Source organism: Cebus imitator, unplaced genomic scaffold (assembly GCF_001604975.1).
Source record: "Cebus imitator isolate Cc_AM_T3 unplaced genomic scaffold, Cebus_imitator-1.0 Scaffold82, whole genome shotgun sequence".
Taxonomy (NCBI): Eukaryota; Metazoa; Chordata; class Mammalia; order Primates; family Cebidae; genus Cebus; species Cebus imitator.
Window position 1 is genome coordinate 3451380 of NW_016107397.1, and position 18212 is coordinate 3469591.

General features: G+C 53.7%; 2 protein-coding genes across 2 annotated transcripts in view; one reads left to right on the top strand and one right to left on the bottom strand.

Annotated features, from left to right (window-relative positions):
- Window positions 1-5879, top strand: part of EPHB4 (EPH receptor B4) — a 26550-nt gene extending 20671 nt beyond the window's left edge. Inside the window, exons 13-17 of the mRNA XM_017533537.2 lie at window positions 480-695; window positions 1726-1875; window positions 2444-2637; window positions 2817-2972; window positions 4857-5879. Coding sequence (XP_017389026.1) covers window positions 480-695; window positions 1726-1875; window positions 2444-2637; window positions 2817-2972; window positions 4857-4986 — 846 coding nt within the window. The 3' untranslated portion in view covers window positions 4987-5879. The remainder of the gene's footprint in view (window positions 1-479; window positions 696-1725; window positions 1876-2443; window positions 2638-2816; window positions 2973-4856) is intronic.
- Window positions 5880-15026: 9147 nt separating this feature from the next.
- The window catches only part of ZAN (zonadhesin), a 62536-nt gene continuing 59350 nt past the window's right edge, over window positions 15027-18212 (bottom strand). The window contains exons 39-42 of the mRNA XM_037740393.1: window positions 17981-18152; window positions 17039-17209; window positions 16641-16780; window positions 15027-15390 (exon numbers count right to left, since the gene is read on the bottom strand). Of these exons, the coding sequence (XP_037596321.1) occupies window positions 15071-15390; window positions 16641-16780; window positions 17039-17209; window positions 17981-18152 (803 nt within the window). The 3' untranslated portion in view covers window positions 15027-15070. The remainder of the gene's footprint in view (window positions 15391-16640; window positions 16781-17038; window positions 17210-17980; window positions 18153-18212) is intronic.

The window sequence follows — 18212 nt, forward strand, 5'->3', positions numbered from 1 at the left end:
GCAAGATATGGTGGCTCACGCCTTCATCCCAGCACTTTGGGAGGCCGAGAAGAACGGATCACTTGAGGTCAAGAGTTCAAGACCAGCCTGGCAAATTTGGTGAAATCCTGTCTCTACTATAAATAAAAAGATTAGCTGGGCGCGGTGGCTCAAGCCTGTAATCCCAGCACTTTGGGAGGCCGAGGCGGGTGGATCACGAGGTCAAGAGATTGAGACCATCCTGGTCAACATGGTCAAAAAAAAAAAAAAAAAAAATTAGCCAGGTATAGTGGCACGTGCCGATTGTCCCAGCTACTCAGGAGGCTGAGGCAGGAGGATCGCTTGAGCCCAGGAGGTTGAGGCTGCAGTGAGCTATGACGGCACCACTGCACTCCAGCCTGGGCTACAGAACAAGACCTTGTCTCTAAAAAAAAAGTGGATGGGAGGGGGAACAGTGGGCGAGATGTCCTCACCAAGCCCCCACTCCTTCTGCTCTGCAGCTAAACGATGGACAGTTCACAGTCATCCAGCTCGTGGGCATGCTGCGGGGCATCGCCTCGGGCATGCGGTACCTTGCCGAGATGAGCTACGTGCACCGAGACCTGGCTGCCCGCAACATCCTAGTCAACAGCAACCTCGTCTGCAAAGTGTCTGACTTTGGCCTTTCCCGATTCTTGGAGGAGAACTCTTCTGATCCCACCTACACAAGCTCTCTGGTAACACTGGGGACTAGGGGTGTGAGCCTCTTAGGGCCAGGTGGGGAGGGCAGGTTGGAAAGGTGGGAGGTTGAGCAATTGGCAGCACTGCTCCAGGGAGAGGATACAGGAGCAGGCTGTGGGCAGCGGACAGTCAGCTCCGGGAAGCCGACTTCCGGGTGTCTAGGAAAATAACAGTTGGAGCTGAGGTGGGTGGATCAGGAGTTTGAGACCAGCCTGACCAACATGGAGAAACCCTGTCTCTACTAAAAATACAAAAAATTAGCTGGACATGGTGGCACCTGCCTGTAATCGCAGCTACTTGGGAGGCTGAGGCAGGAGAATTGCTTGAACCTAGGAGGTGGAGGTTGCAGTGAGCCAAGATTATGACATTGCACTCCATCCAGCCTGGGCAATGATTGAAACTCCATCTCAAAAAAAAAAAAAAGAAAGAAAGAAAGAACAGTGGCCAGGCGCAGTGGCTTACACCTATAATCCCAGCCCTTTGGGACACCAAGGCTGGAGGATCACCTGAGGTGGGAGTTGGAGATCAGCCTGGCAAACATGATAAAACCCTGTCTCTACTAAAAATAAAAAATTATCCAGGCATGGTGTCGCAAGCCTGTAATTCCAGCTACTCAAGAGGCTGAAGCAGGAGATTCGCTTGAACCTAGGAGGTGGAGGTTTCAGTGAGCCGAGATCTCACTGCTGTACTCCATCCAGCCTGGGTAAAAAGAGTGAAACTCCAACTAAAAAAAAAAAAAACACAGGCCGGGCTCGGTGGCTCACGCCTGTAATCCTAGCACTCTGGGAGGCTGAGGTGGGTGGATCACCTGAGGTCAGGAGTTTAAGACCAGCCTGGCCATCAAGGTGAAACCCCATCTTAAAAATAAATAAATAAGTAAATAAATAACAGAGGTGGAGAGTAGGAAGCTTGGGGCCTGAGCTGGGGGGAAAAAGCAGAGGTTGGTGGGAGGGTGGGGGGCCAGTGTGCTGGGTATGGTGAGTTCTTCAGTGAGTCCCTTGGCTCACCTTTCTCCTCCTTCTGCAGGGAGGAAAGATTCCCATCCGATGGACAGCCCCGGAGGCCATTGCCTTCCGGAAGTTCACTTCCGCCAGTGATGCCTGGAGTTATGGGATTGTGATGTGGGAGGTGATGTCATTTGGGGAGAGGCCGTACTGGGACATGAGCAATCAGGACGTGAGTGCCCCATGGTGGTACCAAGCTTTCCTGGAACGTTCTCTCACCTGGGATTTGGAGTGAAGGGTGGGTTCACAGAGAGTCATCACTGGTGGGTCCTTGAGACCATGGAGATGACAAAAAGAAGCCATCTTTGTATCAAAGAGCCTGGGGTACAGGGCCAGGCCCAGTGGCTCTTGCCTATAATCCCAGCACTTTGGGAGGCTGAGGAGGGGGGATCAGTTGAACTCGGGAGTTGAGACCAGCCTGGGCAACATGGCCAGCTCCTACTATTCTACAAATAAATTTTAAAGGGTTGGATACAGCATATTTGGGTTGCAGAAGGATGCAGAGATGGAGGGCAGAGTTGGAAGGTAACATGCCTATATCATAGCCCCAGAGCTGCTGGGACCTCCAGCCACAGACAGCCTCAGCTCTGGCTAGTAGGATTCCTGGATCTGTGATTTTTTTGGGGGGACGGGGGGCTGTGGCTCCTATCCTGCCATCTGCCAAGTCACCATTTCCTGGGCCTGTTAGTGTCTCTACTCTCCCTGGACAGCCTCACCAGAGCTTCCTCCCTTCTGTCCAGGTGATCAATGCTATCGAACAGGACTACCGGCTGCCCCCGCCCCCAGACTGTCCCACTTCCCTCCACCAGCTCATGCTGGACTGTTGGCAGAAAGATCGGAATGCCCGGCCCCGCTTCCCCCAGGTGGTCAGTGCCCTGGACAAGATGATCCGGAACCCTGCCAGCCTCAAAATCGTGGCCCGGGAGAACGGCGGGTGAGGATGGCAGGGAATGGGCCCTTCCTCCTGCTCTCTGCCCCCACTCCTCGCCCAGAAGGGTCCATCCCTTGGTGTTGGGTGGGAGGGTCTCTGTTGACCTCTCCAAGGGTAGGCTTCATCTCCTCACCCTGACCCGGGCCTGATACTCAGCATTCCTCCCCATCCTTGCCCCCCAGGGCCTCACACCCTCTCCTGGACCAGCGGCAGCCTCACTACTCAGCTTTTGGTTCTGTGGGCGAGTGGCTTCGGGCCATCAAGATGGGAAGATACGAAGAAAGTTTCGCAGCCGCTGGCTTTGGCTCCTTCGAGCTGGTTAGCCAGATCTCTGCCGAGTAAGTGGTAGCAGGAACTGGAGTGGCGCAGGGGGAGCAGGGAGGGCAGGGAGAGCAGGGCAGCTGGCGGCTGGCGTCAGGCCCGCAGGGTCTGCAGGGGCTTTGGGGGTCAGCTTTGGGTGCCAGCGCTGTCTTCTCACACTACGTTCATGCTTGGAAGGGCCCCAGAGGAGTAGTAGCCCCTGGAGCCGAGGACCCAAGGGCTCTCTGGGGCCAGCGGGCTCGTCAGACATCTCCTGCCATCACGGCCCTGGGCCATCGCGCTTCCGCCTCTCATTCCCTATCTGTCTGTACATCTATCTGCATTCCAGGCCCAGCTCTCACAGTAACAACGTGTCAACTCGGGTTCTCTTTTTCCACCCATAAAAGGAGAAGATTGGGCTAGGTTTTGGAGCTCCTCTCCAGCTTTTATGTGAAATGGTTTTATGATTCCTCACCTCCCAAAGGCAGCGGATCCCCACTTGGCCTGTGTCTGTTACTCCCCCTTCCTGCCTTCCCGTTTCTCTCCCAAGGTCTCCTCTCACCCCAGGCTGAATAACAGAAATAGAAGGAATAGAAATCTAGGGCCGGGCGCGGTGGCTCAAGCCTGTAATCCCAGCACTTTGGGAGGCCGAGGCGGGTGGATCACGAGGTCAAGAAATCGAGACCATCCTGGTCAACATGGTGAAACCCCGTCTCTATTAAAAATACAAAAAATTAGCTGGGCATAGTGGTGCGTTCCTGTAATCCCAGCTACTCAGGAGGCTGAGGCAGGAGAATTGCCTGAACCCAGGAGGCGGAGGTTGCGGTGAGCCGAGATCGCGCCATTGCACTCCAGCCTAGGTAACGAGTGAAACTCCGTCTCAAAAAAAAAAAAAAAGAAATCTAAAGACTAGGCATGGTGGCTCATGCCTGTAATCCCAGCACTTCAGGAGGCCAAAGCGGGCGGATCACTTGAGGTCAGGGGTTCGAGACCATTATGGGCAACTTGGTGAAACCTCATCTCTATTAAAAATACAAAAATTAGCTGGGTGTGATAGTGCTTGCCTGTAATACCAGCTACTCAGGAGGCTGAGGCAGGAGGATCGCTTGAACCTGGGAGGTGGAGGTTGCAGTGAGCCGAGATTGAGCCTCTGCACTCCAGCCTGGACGACAGAGTGAAACTTCATCTCAAAAAAAAAGAAATCTGAAGGCTAGGCGGTGGCTTATGCCTGTAATCCCAGAACTTAAGGAGGCCAAGGTGGACCTGTCTTCCCTGGCTTAAGCCCAGGAGTTTGAGAGCAGCCTGGGCAACATAGCAAAACCTCATATCTACCAAAAAAAAAATTAGCTGGGCATGTGTTGCATGCCTGTGGTCCCAGCTATTCGGGAGGCTAGAGCCAGAGGGTCCCTGGCCAGTCTGCCCCTGCCACGTGGGGCCTTGGCATATCCCTCCCTAAGTCTTTCAGCCTCTCTCGGACCCAGGGGGCCTCCTCCCTTTTTTCCCCCTATCTCAGCCTCCAGCCATCAGCAATCTCCTCTTCCTCTCCACCCAGCTCTTCCTCTCCCAGTTTGGCCTTTTCTTTCTCACGTCTCCATTCCCCTCTACCGCAATCTATGTGGCTCCTTCCCCCAATCTTATTTTTCGGGCTTTTCTCACTTTTCCCTTCCTTCCCGGGCCCGCAAGCCAAAGCCCCCACCTCTGGCCTCCCGCCTCACCCTTTACTGCGGCTGCGCAAAGGACGGCTGCCTGGCTCAGCTGCCTGGCTCCTAAAACTGCCCGGCGATGGTTGACTTCGGCTCTCCCTCCCCCGCTGGCTTTTCTGATTGGCTGACAATCCTGAGGCTGGGACCTGCTCAGGAGCCAAGCGTGGAGAGCGGCCACGGGGACCCAGGGTCTCACCGAGCTCTCCTTTCCTTCCACAGGGACCTGCTCCGAATCGGAGTCACTCTGGCGGGCCACCAGAAGAAAATATTGGCCAGTGTCCAGCACATGAAGTCTCAGGCCAAGCCAGGAGCCCCGGGTGGGACAGGAGGGCCAGCCCCGCAGTACTAACTTGCAGAAAGCCCCCACCCCAAGGACGCGGCCTCCCCATCTTTCTGGGGCAGGATGGGGACTCCAAGAGGCCCCCAGCCCTGCGCCTCGCTGGATTGCACTTTGAACCCGTGGGGTGGGGAGTTGGCTATTTGGAGAGACAGGATTTGGGGGTTCTGCCATACTGGAATGGAACATCACCCCTCATCCCCCTTGGGGAACTCCAGACCAAGGGTGAGGGCGCCTTTCCCTCGGGACTGGGTGTGACCAGAGGGAAAAGGAACACCCATCATCTCCTGTCCTCCCCAGGTGCCCCCCCCACTCACCTTGACGGGTGCGTTCCCACAGACCAAAGAGAGCGTGACTCCCTTGCCAGCTCCAGAGTGGGGGCTGTCCCAGGGGCAAGAAGGGGGGTCAGGCCCCAGTGACAAGATCATTGGGGTTTGTAGTCCCAACTTGCTGCTGTCACCACCCAACACAATCATTTTTTCTCCCTTGTAAATGCCCCTCCCCCAGCTGCTGCCTTCATATTGAAGGTTTTTTGAGTTTTGTTTTTGGTCTTAATTTTTCTCCCCGCCCTTTTGTTTTCTCGTTTCGTTTTTCTGTGGTCCTTGTCCATAACTCTGTGTTGGAGGGAACCTGTTTCACTATCGCCTCCTTCGCCCACGTTGAAACAGGGACCCATCTTGTCTGTTTCCAAAAGAGTGCCTTGGTCATGCCACCTCCCCGGACCCCCCGGGATCCCCAAGCTGTGTCCATGAGGGGGTGCAGGCTGAGGTAGTGAAAGGGGTGGCAGGTGGTGGTGGAATCCAGAAACTGACGCTGGTGCTTGGAGGGGGGTTCTTAAATTATATTTTAAAAAATAACTTTTTGTATAAATAAAAGAAAATGGGACGAGTCCCAGCTCTGGGGGTGATGGGAGGTGATGGACTAGATTTCTAAGGAGAGTGGGGCTGGGTAGGGAGGGCTTTGTGGTTGGCTGAGTGGGGTCAGAGGCCTGGAGGCTGCAAGACTATTGGGGGGCTGGAGCTTGGTTCCCAGCTCCAGGATGTGTTTAAGGTGGTGGGGTGGGGGCTGAGCAAGATGAGTCATTCGCAGCTGCTTCCAACGGCTCCAGCTGGCTCTGCCAAGAGCCTGGGGCACCTCCGGGGTGGGGCTGTCCCCTCCCTTCCCTGTCCTGCTTCCTCAACCCTGGCCAGGGGCTGCTGCGGGAGGGAGGGGAAGCCTTGAGCCCACAGCCTGCCTGGCAGCCCCTGGAGAGGGAAGGGGCGGCAGGAGCTGGAGCAGGGGGTCTGGTTGGATGAAGGAGACAGATGGGGGCCAGATGTTGACAGCTGGGGTAGATTTAGAGGCAATTTGGGGAAAGTGTCTGCATTGGCTGTGGGGGAAGGGAAGGGACCCCCCCACACACACGTGTACACAGGCACATGCATTCGCGTGCACGCACACACATGGCTGGACCGAGGACAATTCTCCCATTCAAGATGCTGCTGAGGCAGGTTCCCCCAGCCTCTTGGGAAGGGGGGGGGGGAACCTCGTGTTTTTCTCCAACTTCTTCCCAAACAGGAAGAGGAGGACAGGGTCAGTCCCCATCTAAAGATCCCGATTTCTTTTCTATCGCCATTTTCTGTGTCCGTTCCTCTGGGGATCTTCCTGGCCTCCCCCGCCAAGACCTGCAGAGGCAGGTCTTGACAAGGACCAGGCTGGTTTAGCCTGGTCCATTTCTTTTTCTTTTTTTTTAGACAGGGTCTCACTTTGTCTCTCAGGCTGGAATGCAGTGGAATGACTTGAACTCCTGGGGGAAGGGATCCTCCCACCTCAGCCTCCCAGGGCGCTGGGATTACAGGCCCAATCTGCCTTTTCCATTTCTGCACTTCAGTCGCCCCCTGTTGACATGTATGGGTCAGTGCTGGATCCCAAATCAACTTGGACCCTTCCCGGCCCAGGGAGGCTTGTCCTCAATTTCCCAACTCTACAACCCTCTTCTGGAGTTCCTCGGGCTCTTGAGTCCTCTGTTCCCACTTCCCTTGATGACACATCACCCATATTTTGTACCCTCAAGGAGGGTGGGAGGGATCTGGGGGTCCATCTAGAGGATGCTACCCAGACCCACCCTCTTCCCCTCCCAACCAGACATCCGGGCTAGATAGCATGTCCTAGAGAGCCGACAGCTGGAAGAAGAAAATTTAAGGGGCACTGCAGAGAGGCCAAGAGTGAAGACGCAGTGCAGGGAGCTGAGGTCAAGGCAGGGGGCTGTGGGAACCCCCTGAGTTCCAGCCCAGCTCCAGGCTGCCCTGAGCCTTCCTGTCACATCCAGCTCTCCAGTGTGAGTGCTCTCCCTGCTAAGGCAAGGGAGAGTCTCGCTGGGCAAGACTCTCCCTTCTTGGGGCCCTTTCCTTACCCAGGCTGGGTCTTGCTTCCTTCCATGAAGGTGGGACCCCCAAGGGCTGGGCATCCCAGAGGATGATCATAGAGTATAATACATTTCTAAGCCGGGTGTGGTGGCTCACGTCTGTAATCCCAGCACTTTGGGAGGCCAAGGCAGAGGGAATCACCTGGTTTGAGACCAGCCTGACCAACATGGTGAAACCCCGTCTCTATTAAAAATGCAAAGAAAAAAAATTAGCCGGGCATGGTGGCGCACACCTGAAATCCCAGTTACTTAGGAGGCTGAGGCAGGAGAATCACTTGAACCCAGGAGGCGGAGGTTGCAGTGAGCTGAGACTGTACCACTGCACTCCAGCCTGGGCGACAGAGCCAGACTCTGTTTTAAAAAAAACAAAAACAAAACAAAACAAAAAAAACGCCATATTTCTAGAACTCAGAATCCTCCCTGGTTGGTTGGTTTGTTTTTTTAGAGACAGGGTCTCATTCTCTTGCCCAGGCTGGAGTGCAGTGGTGCGATCATAGCTCACTGCAGCTTAGAACTGGGCTCGGGCCGGGCGCGGTGGCTCACACCTATAATCCCAGCACTTTGGGAGGCCAAGGCAGGTGGATCACGAGGTCAAAAGATCGAGACCATCCTAGTCAACATGGTGAAACCCTGTCTCTACTAAAAATACAAAAATTAGCTGGGCATGGTGGCGCGCGCCTGTAATCCCAGCTACTCAGGAGTCTGAGACAGGAGAATCGCTTGAACCCTGTCTCAGACTCCTGTGAGCCAAGATCGTGCCGTTGCACTCCAGCCTGATAACAAGAGTGAAACTCCATCTCAAAAAAAAAAATCTCCCGGGCTCAAGCAATCCTCCCACCTCAAGCACCCAAAAATGTTTTATTATTTTTGTAGAGACAGAAGGGACTCACTATGTTGCTCAGGCTGGTCTCCAGCTCCTGACTTCAAGCAATTCTCCCTCCTCAGCCTCCCAAAGCACTGGGATTGCAGGCATAAGCCACCACACCCAGCCTATCCTCCCTGTTTCAACATCCCCAAACCCAAATCCCCTTTGGGGTCCTACATCCTGATCCTCCTCCAGTCCAATTGGCAGCCTTCCTTTCTTTTTTTTTAAACAGTCTTGCTCTGTTGCCCAGACTGGAGTGCAGTGGCGCAATCTTGGCTCACTGCAACCTCAGCCTCCCGGGTTCAAACGATCCCACCTCAGCCTCCTGAGTAGCTGGGATTACAGGCATGCACCACCACGCCCGGCTAATTTTTATATTTTTAGCAGAGACGGGGTTTCACCATGTTGGCTGGGCTGGTCTTGAACTCGCCCTCAAATGATCTGCCTGCCTTGGCTTCCCAAAGTGCTGGGATCACAGGTGTGAACCACTGGGCCTGGCAAGCCTTCCTTTCCTTCTTAGAGCCCAAGCTGGATGTCCCAGCCGTATCTTCCAAGCAAGGGAGGCAGGAGCCCTGAGGGAGAGGGCAGGACATTTGCACCTTTGCCTCAGGCTGGGGTGAGTGGGTCACTCCTACTACGACAATAGAGTAAGAATTCTTCAGCAACCCAGACTGCAGACCCCCTCCCCCCACACTCCCCCACCCTGTCCTCAGTTCCCATAGTAACCCCTATCCCCTTTTGGGAAATGGAAGAATGCCAAGGGCGGGGGCCTCCCCAGAGGGTCACAGGCTGATTAGCTTTTTTTGAAAATGTCACATTTTTTTTTGGTTTGCTTGTTTTTGTTTTTTGAGACAGGGTCTCAGTCTGTCACCCAGGCTGGAGTGCAGTGGCGCGATCTCAGCTGACTACAACCTCTGCTTCCCGGGTTCAAGTGATTCTCCTGCTTCAGCCTCTCAAGCAGCTGGGATTACAGGTCGCCACCGTGACACTGGCTAATTTTTGTATTTTTATAGAGACGGGGTTTCACCATGTTGGTCAGACTGGTCTCGAACTCATGACCTCAAGCAATCTGCCCGACTCGGCCTCCCAAAGTGCAAGGATTATAGACGTGAGCCACTGAGCCCAGCCAAAGGGTGACATGCACCTGTAGTCCTGGCTACTTGAGAGGCTGAGGCTTGAGGCCAGGAGTTCGAGCTCCTGTCTCAGCCTCCTGAGAACCTGGGAATCCTCCAAGCACATATCACCATGCCCACTGATTTTTTATTTTTTGTAGAGACGGGGGTCTCATAATGTTCCCCAGGCTGATCTCAAAGTCCTGGCCTCAAGCAATCCTCCTGTCTCAGCCTCCCAAGGCACTGGGATTTCAGGCTTGAGCCACCGCACCCAACCTTCTTTTTCCATTCCTGCACCTCAGACGCCCCCTGTTGTCGTGTTTGGGTCAGTGCTGGACCCCAAATCACAGCTTGGGCCCTTCCCAGCCCAGGGAGTCTTGTCCTCAATTTCCCACCTCTACAGCCCACTTCCGGAGTCCCTCGGGTTCTTGAGTCCTCTGTCCCCTCTTCCCTTGGTGATACATCACCCATATATTGTACCCCCGAGGAGGTGTGGCAGGGACTTGGGGGGTGAGCTATGATTATACCACTGCACTCCAGCCTGGGTAACAGAGGAAGCACCTGTCTCTAAAAAAGGAAGGAAGGGAGGGAAGGAGGGAGGGAGGGGAAAAGAGGGAAGGAGAAAGGAAAGGGGAAAAGGGAAAGGGGAAAGGGGAAAGGGAAAGGAAAGGAAAGGGGGGAGGGAGGGAAGGAGGAAAAAGGAAAAGGAAAAGAAGGAAAGAAGGAGTAAGAGAGGAAGGAAGGGAGGGAGGTAAGGAGGGAGGAAGGCAGGAAGAGAGGGAAAAAGGAAGGAAGGAAGGGCCACATCTGGCTGGGTGTGGAGGCTCTCATGTGTATTCCCATTGCTTTGGGAGGTGGAGGCAGGATGATTTCTTTGAGCCCAGGAGTTTAAGACCAGCCTGGGCAACATAGTGAGACCCCTTCTCTTCCAGAAAGATAGGAAAATTAGCCAGGTGTAGTGGTGCATGCCTGTAGTCCCAGCTAGTCAGGAGGCTGAGGTGGGAGGATCATTGGAGGCCCGGGGGTCAAGGCTGCCATGAGCTATAAGTGTACCACTGCACTCCAGCCTCGGCAACAGAGCAAGACCCTGAAAAAAGAAGGAAAGAGAAGATTGGACAGAAAGAAAGAAAAAGAAACTAAGGAAGGAAGGGAGGAAAGGAAAGGAAAGAAAGGAAGAAAGAAAGAGAAAGAAAGGAAAGGAAAAGAAAAGAAAGAGAAAGCCATATTCCCCAGCCTTAGCCTCTACTTGACATGTCCAAGTTCTCAGAATCACCCTGGTAGAAAGCCAGAGGCCACGTTTTCTAAGAACTCGGATTCCTGGGGTGAAGTCTTCTCCTAAATCAGAAGCCAAGGGTCTGGGGCTGCTTCCCACCCTCCATTCCTCTGCCTCCCTGCTCCTTCTGTCTCCTCTAGTGATGTCAGCAGGACTGAACGGGCCACCCCCATGTGGCTTTCTCTAAGGGACAACACCCTCACCTCAAACCTAGGCTCCTCTCCCTCATTTTGCACAGAACCCAGCCCTACCTAGGCCTCCACATGCCTCTCTCCCTCATTTTCCTCCCTCCAAGACCCACCCTCCTCCACCATGATCATGTAGACCTTCACATCTCAAAAATAAATAATTCTGGGCTGGGCAGGGTGCCTCATGCCTATAATCCCAGCACTTTGGGAGGCCGAGGCGGGTGGATCACTTGACGTCAGGAGTTTGAGACCACTGTGGGCAACATGGCAAAACCCTGTCTCTACTAAAAATACAAAAATTAGCTAGGTGAGGCTAATCCCATCTACTCAGGAGGCTGAGGCAGGAGAATTGCTTGAACCCAGGTGGCAGAGACTGCAGTGAGCAGAGATCATGCCACTGTATTCCAGCCTGGGTGGCAGAGCAAGACTCTGTCTCAACAAAAAACCAAAATAAAAATAAATAATTTTGGCCAGATGCCGTGGCTCATGCCTGTAAACCCCACCACTCTGGGAGGCCAAGGCGGGAGGATCGCTGGAGGCCAGGAGTTTGAGATCAGCCTGGGCAACACAGTGAGACCCCCCTCATCTCTACAAAAACAAAAAAAAATAAAATTTAGCTCTCATGGTGATGTGTATCTGTAGTCCCAGTACCCAGGAGGCTGGGGCAGGAGGTCCAGGAGGTTGAGGCTGCAGTGACCTCTGATCCCACCACTTCACTCCAGCCTGGGCAACAGAGCAAGACCCTGTCTCAAATAAACAAATACATACATTTATTTAATCTTCTTGTTTGAAGACAACTCAAAACTGAGCAATTTAAAAGACACAGTCCGGAGCAATATCTGAGGAGAAAGCAAGACATCCGTGTATGAGAGGAGAGGAGACTCCAGGCCTCAGCGTTCCAGGCTGCGGGGTCTGTTCTTACCTGCGTCCACCAGCCTGGCCAGTCCGTCTCCCTCCTGGCTCTGCGTTTTCTCTCTAGAAGGAGTCGGGAAACAGACATGGGTCCCCGAGTAGCCCTTTAGGGCCCAGCTGCTCCCCATTTGCACACCCTACCCGCCCTTCGTCTCCCCTTCCCAGAGCTCACCTGTTCCTCCTTGTTCTGTAAATGCTCTCTCTGGTCACTGCTGGTACTACAACCACCACAGGCACCAGCAGTGTCAATAGGACGGCCACCAGGTTAGATGCTTCTGGGTGCAGGGAAGAGACGCAGGGATGTGAGACAGGAAGGGTGGGGACTCAAGGCACTCCCTTTTGGACATCGCTTGCTACCCCAAGGGACCTCCTCTCTCAAAATCTCGAGGTGTGTCCGCTTCTCCCTCCAGGAGGCTCTCACCTCCAGGGACTCCAACGCCTTAGTGCCACCCCACCTCTTGCAATGTTTTCTGTTTCCCATACGCCTTTTTAGACAGGGTCTGGCTCTGTTGCCCAGGCTAGAGTGCAGTGGTGTGATCATAACTCTCTGCAGACTTGAACTCCTGGGCTCAAGTGATCTTCCCGCCTCAGCCTCCCTTCCAGGTTGCTGGGACTATAGAGACTGGGTGTGAACCCAGTTAATTTTTGTGATTTTTTTTGGCGGGGGGAGATGGAGTCTCACTAGGTCGCCTAGGCTGGAGTGCAGTGGCGCAATGTTGGCTCACTGCAATCTCCATCTCTCAGGTTCAAGCGATTCTTCTGTCTCAGCCTGCAGAGTAGCTGGGATTACAGGTGTGCACCACCACGCCCAGCTAAATTTTGTATTTTTAGTAGAGACGGGGTTTCACCATATTGATCAGGCTGTTGAACTCCTGACCTCAGGTGATCCGCCCACCTCGGCCTCCCAGAATGCTGAGATTACAGGCAGGAGCCACTGCGCCTAGCCAGGACTGGTTTTTTTGAGGATGCATGTCCTGCTAATTTCTAGGGATTATAACATGATTTCTACTATAATAATATAATATTGTAAACAGTGCTGCAATGAACTGGAACCAACCCAAATGCCCATCAACGATAGAATGGATAGGGAAAATGTGGCACACATACACCATAGAATATTATGCAGCCATCAAAAACGATGAGTTTGGGTCCTTTGTAGGGACATGGATGAACCTGGAAACCATCATTCTCAGCAAACTGACAGAAGAGCAGAAGATCAAACACCGCATGTTCTCACTCATAGGCGGGTGTTGAACAATGAGAACACATGGACACAGGGAGGGGAGCACTACACACTGGGGTCAGTTGGGGGGAAATAGGGGAAGGACGGTGGGGGGTGGGGAGCTGGGGAGAGATAGCAAGGGGAGAAATGCCAGATGTAGGTGATGGGGAGGAAGGCAGCAAATCACACTGCCACGTGTGTACCTATGCAACAATCTTGCATGTTCTTCACATGTACCCCAAAACCTAAAATGCAATAAAATAAATAAATGGGGAAAAAAAAGAACTTTCTCCAAAAGACTCCCCCAAAAATAAAAATAATAAAATATATAAACATTTATTAATATATAACATATTAATATATTAATAACATACTGTCCATTATATCTATGAATTGATATTATGTTTATAACACATATCCATAACATATATTAATATATATCTATAAAATGTATAATATATAATTATGTTACATAATATATAACATTAATATAGCTACATAATAATATATAATATCTGTAACATATAATAGATATCATTCTATATGTGAATATAATACACATAGAATCATTCTGTGGTGGCTGTCGGCCTGGCTGACAGGTTGACAGGCTGTGAGGGTACAGGGCGTTGGATGATGCCCTCACCTGGTTTTCTGGGAGGTGGCACATCTCGAGGCTCTGTACAGAGGTCTCCTCCGTAACCAACCTCACACTTGCAGGTGAAGGTGGCTCCCTGCTCCTGACACTGCCCGTCGTTCTGACAGGGGTTCTGCAGACAGGGGCTTTCTGCAGGACAGAGAGGGTTGTGGGAGGGGCCCTGAGAGGACACTCCCAGCTCAGGGGAGGACTGAACTGAGGGCTGGGATGCCAGGGGAGAAAGCAGCAGCTGCCAGAGACTGGCCAGGAGCCAGCCAGCCTGGCTCCCAACCCTGCCTCACTACCCCTGGGTTTTGGGGAAACTTCTTTCCTTCAAAACCCCTTCCTCCCTCCCTCCCTTCCTTCCTCCCTTCCTCTGGCCTTCTCCCCTCCTCTCCTCTCCCTTCCCCTCCCTTCCTTCCTTTCCTCTCCTCCCCTCCACTCCCCTCCTCCTTTCTCCTCTCTCTCTCTTTTTTTTTTGACAGGGAGTTTCACTCTTGTTGCCCAGGCTGGAGTGCAATGGCGGGATCTTGGCTCACCACAACCTCCGCCTCCCAGGGTCAAACAATTCTCCTGTCTCAGCCTCCCAAGCAGCTGAGTAGCTGGGATTACAGGCATGCACCACCATGCCCAGCTAATTTTGTATTTTTAGTAGAGACAGGGTTCACCATGTTGGTCAGGCTGGTCTCGAACTCCTGACCTTGTGATCCACCTGCCTCAGCCTCCCAAAGTACTGGGATTACAGGCGTTAGCCACCTTGCCCAACATCTTCTCCTTTTTTTTTGAGATAGGATCTCACTCTGTCGTCAGGCAGTGGCACAATTATGGCTCACTGTAGCCTCAATCTCTTGGGCTCAAGTGATTTTCCCACCTCAGCCTCCCAAGTAGTTGAGACTACAGGTATGCACCATCACACCCAGCTTTTTTTTTTCTTTAATTTTTAGTAGAGACAATGTTTCCCACTGTTGACCAGACTGATCTTGAACTCCTGAGCTCAAAGTAATTCTCCCACCTCGCCTCCCAAAATGCCAGGATTACAGGCATGAGTCCCCTGCACCCGGCAGGACACGGTTGAACCTCGCTGCACTCCATGTTTGTTACATATAAAATAGGAGTGCTGTGCTAACCACCAGGACTGAAGTGAGGACTCAAGGAGGAACAGGGAGGAAGGCTAGGAAAGGATCCAGCAGCTCATGGATGCTCAGGACACGGGAGATCTTTGTCCTTTGTCCCTCTCCACAAAGGCAGGGACAGACATCCTGAAATCAATGTGGAAGAGTCCCAAGGACAGAGAGGGGACGATCCTTGGTGCATGGATGCCCCAGGGTGTGGGGCACCTTGGAAGCAAGCATGGGTGCAGGTTTACCTGGGAAGCAGCCTCGGGTGTGGTTCCCCAGAGTGCAGACCTCCCCCTCTCTGCAGCTGAAGGGTTCGCACAGCAGGATCCTCGAGCTGGCGCAGGTGCAGCGCTGAGAGCAGTCCTCAGTCACAAAGATGTCGCCCAGCTAGAAAAGGGAAGGGCCAGGAGGAGACGCTCCGGTTCCATCCCTGGTCTGGCTCCCTTTGGCACCTCTGCTCCCTGGGGCCTCCCACTGCCAGCCCAGACCTGGTAGTAGATGCCATTGCTGGTGCAGCCACAGTCAGCCAGCGGGAGGCTCTGGGTGCCGCTGTAGGCGTAGCCTGGAATGCTGGCGCAGCCTTCCACGCAGGGGCCCTCGCAGTCCCCAGGGTCCGTCAGGTGGGCACAGGATGCTGGGCAGGGTGTCATACAGCTCTGATACATGGTACCTGCTGGGCACTCCATGGCTGGGGGGAGAGTCACGGTCAGAAGCTGGCTGCGACTGGGCAGGCCAAACAGGGGCAAGGTCACCCAATAAAACTCAGAGATGCTTACAGGCGGAAGCCAAAACACGTCACGGCTTCATCTAGGGTCTTTTTTCCCTTTTTTTTTTTTTTTTTTTTTAGAGATGGAGTCTCGCTCTGTTGCCCAGGCTGGAGTGCAGTGGTGTGATCACAGCTCACTGCAGCCTTCAACTCCTGAGTTCCAGTGATCCTCCCACCTCAGCCTCCCCAGTGACTGGAGCTACAGGCATGCACCACCACACCCAGCTAGTTTGTTTGAAATTTTTATAGAGATGGGGTCTCACTATGTTGCCCGGGCTGGTCTCAAACTCTTGGCTTCAACTGATGCTCCTGCCTCAGCCTCCCTAAGCGGTGGGACTACAGGTGTGAGCTACCACACCCAGCCTGTCTCGTCTTTTCTTCTTTCTTTTCTTTTTCTCTTCTTCTTTTTCACTTTCTTTCTTTTTCTCTTTCTTTCTCTCTCTTTCTTTCCTTTCTCTCTCTCTCTCTTTTTTTTTAACGGAGTCTCACTCTGTCACCCGGACTGGAGTGCAGTGGTGCAATCTCGGCTCACTGCAACATCCACTTCCCGGGTTCAGGCAATTCACCTGCCTCAGTCCTCGAGTAGCTGGGACTACAGGCGTCTGCCACTACGTCCAGCTAATTTTTTGTATTTTTAGTAGAGAGTAGGTTTCACTATGTTGGCAAGGCTGGTCTCAAACTCCCGACCTTGTGGTTTGCCCACCTCAGCCTCCCTAAGTGCTGGGATTACAGGTGTGAGCCACCGTGCCTGGCCTTTTTTTTTGAGACAGGATGTTGCTCTGCTGCCCAGGAGTGCAGTGGTGCAGTCATGGCTCACTGCAGCCTCGAACTCCTGGGCTCAAGCCATCCTTCAGCCTCAGCCTCCCAAAGCACTGGGATTACAGGTGTGAGCCACCATGCCCAGCCTATCCAGGGTCTTTTTGTCTGCAATGTTAGAGCATTTGAAGGAACTGGCTGAGCAAAGGTGGACCCTGGCAGGAAGAAGCGGGATGGGGGATGGGGTCAGGAGGCTCCCAGGTAGGGTCAGAGAAGGAGTCAGGCTGCAGGTTGTACTGACTTGGACATGGGACTAAGCAAGTTGAGGGAGGCTGGGACTAAGAGCTGGAGATGAGGCAATGGTGGGAAGAGAGTTCAGCAGAGGTGGACGGCAGAGGGGAGGGGCAGTGCCTCACCGCAGAGGGTATGGTCCCGCCAGCTGGCCAGCACAGCGCCTGCCTCCTGGCAGAGGATGGCGTACCCGCTGAGGACCTCACAACGCAGCTCTTCTTGCTCTCTGGGGTCCTGGGCAGAGCACAGATCCAGCACACAGTGCCTGGGGTGGAGAGGGGACAGAAAGAGCACAGTCAGGTTTGGGGAGGCTAGGAGACCCACCCCTGCAAAAGAGAGCCTGGAACCCCAAACAGAAAGACATCAGTCAGTGTCCAGGGAGGGTCACAAGGAAAATGAGGCCACAGGGAGAACGGAGGAGTGAACCAGACAGAGCTTGGGTCAGGAAGCTGGCAGGAGGCCCGAGGGAAAGATCAGAGCAGGCACCTGGGCCATTCCCGAAAGTCCTGGGCCCATGACTCACTCCTGGAAGGGCTCTGGGGCCACCGTCTGGTGACAGGCAGCAAAGGGGCCTTGGGGGTCCGCCAGCACCCTACAGGCCTGGGTGCTGTTGCTCGCCAGCTGCTCCGGGCTGCATTCAGACACACGGAGGCCCAATTCGGCCCCTCGTCCCTCCTCCTCCGCTGGTACAGCCCTGCAGCAGAGACAGCCGTGGGGTCAGGTGAGGCCACAATGTAGGTGAAGTGAGGGAAGAAGAACAACTGATTAGCTGGGCGTGGTGGTGTCTGCCTGTAGTCCCAGCTACTCGGGAGGCTGCGGCAGCCGGATGACTTTAGCTCAGGAGACAGAGGCTGCAGTGAGCCGAGGTCACGCCACTGCACTCTAGCTTGGGCAACAGAGGAAGACCTTGTCTCTAAAAAAGATTTTTCTAAAAAAGAAAAGAACAATTGGGGCTCAAACCTGTAATTCCAGCACTTTGGGAGGCCGAAGCTGAGGTGGGTGGATCCCTTGAGGTCAGGAGTTCGAGACCAGTCTGACCAAGATGGTGAAACCCCATCTCTACTAAAAATATAAAAATTAGCCAGGCATGGTGGTGGGCGCCTGTAGTCCCAGATACTCGGGAGGCTGAGGCAGCACTTGAAACTGGGAGGCAGAGGTTGCAGTGAGCTGGGATCACACCACTGCACTCCAGCCTGGGAGACAGAGCAAGACTCTGTCTCTAAAAAAGATTTTTAGAAAAAGAAGAACTGGGAAGGCAGGCTGAGGGTAGGGTGGGGGCACAGACTGGGCTTTCCACTGAGCGGGTGCCCCCACAGTCAGGTGAGAGGGAATGACAGAATCGGGAGGACGCAGGTCTCTCTGCACCGTATCCCTGGAGTTTCATCCTCTGCTGAGGACAGGAGGGCCGGCGGCCACTGGGCGCAGAGTTGTTCATCTCCAGCCTCATCCCTTCCAGGCCACGCACCTGGGAAATCGGAGGAGGGCGTCCTCGGTCTTCACCTCCCAGCTGTTGCCGAAGGTGTTGAGGTTCTGGGTCAGGGCACCAGTGGGCAGCATCATCTCATTCTTGCGGTTCTCATCGTAGTTCCCACACAGGCCACGCACAAGCCCCCTGTAGAAGCTGGGTAGGGAGATCACTGTGGGAGGAAGGGGACCCCCAAAAGTGAGACTCCTCGCTCTTTTTTTTTTTTTTTTTT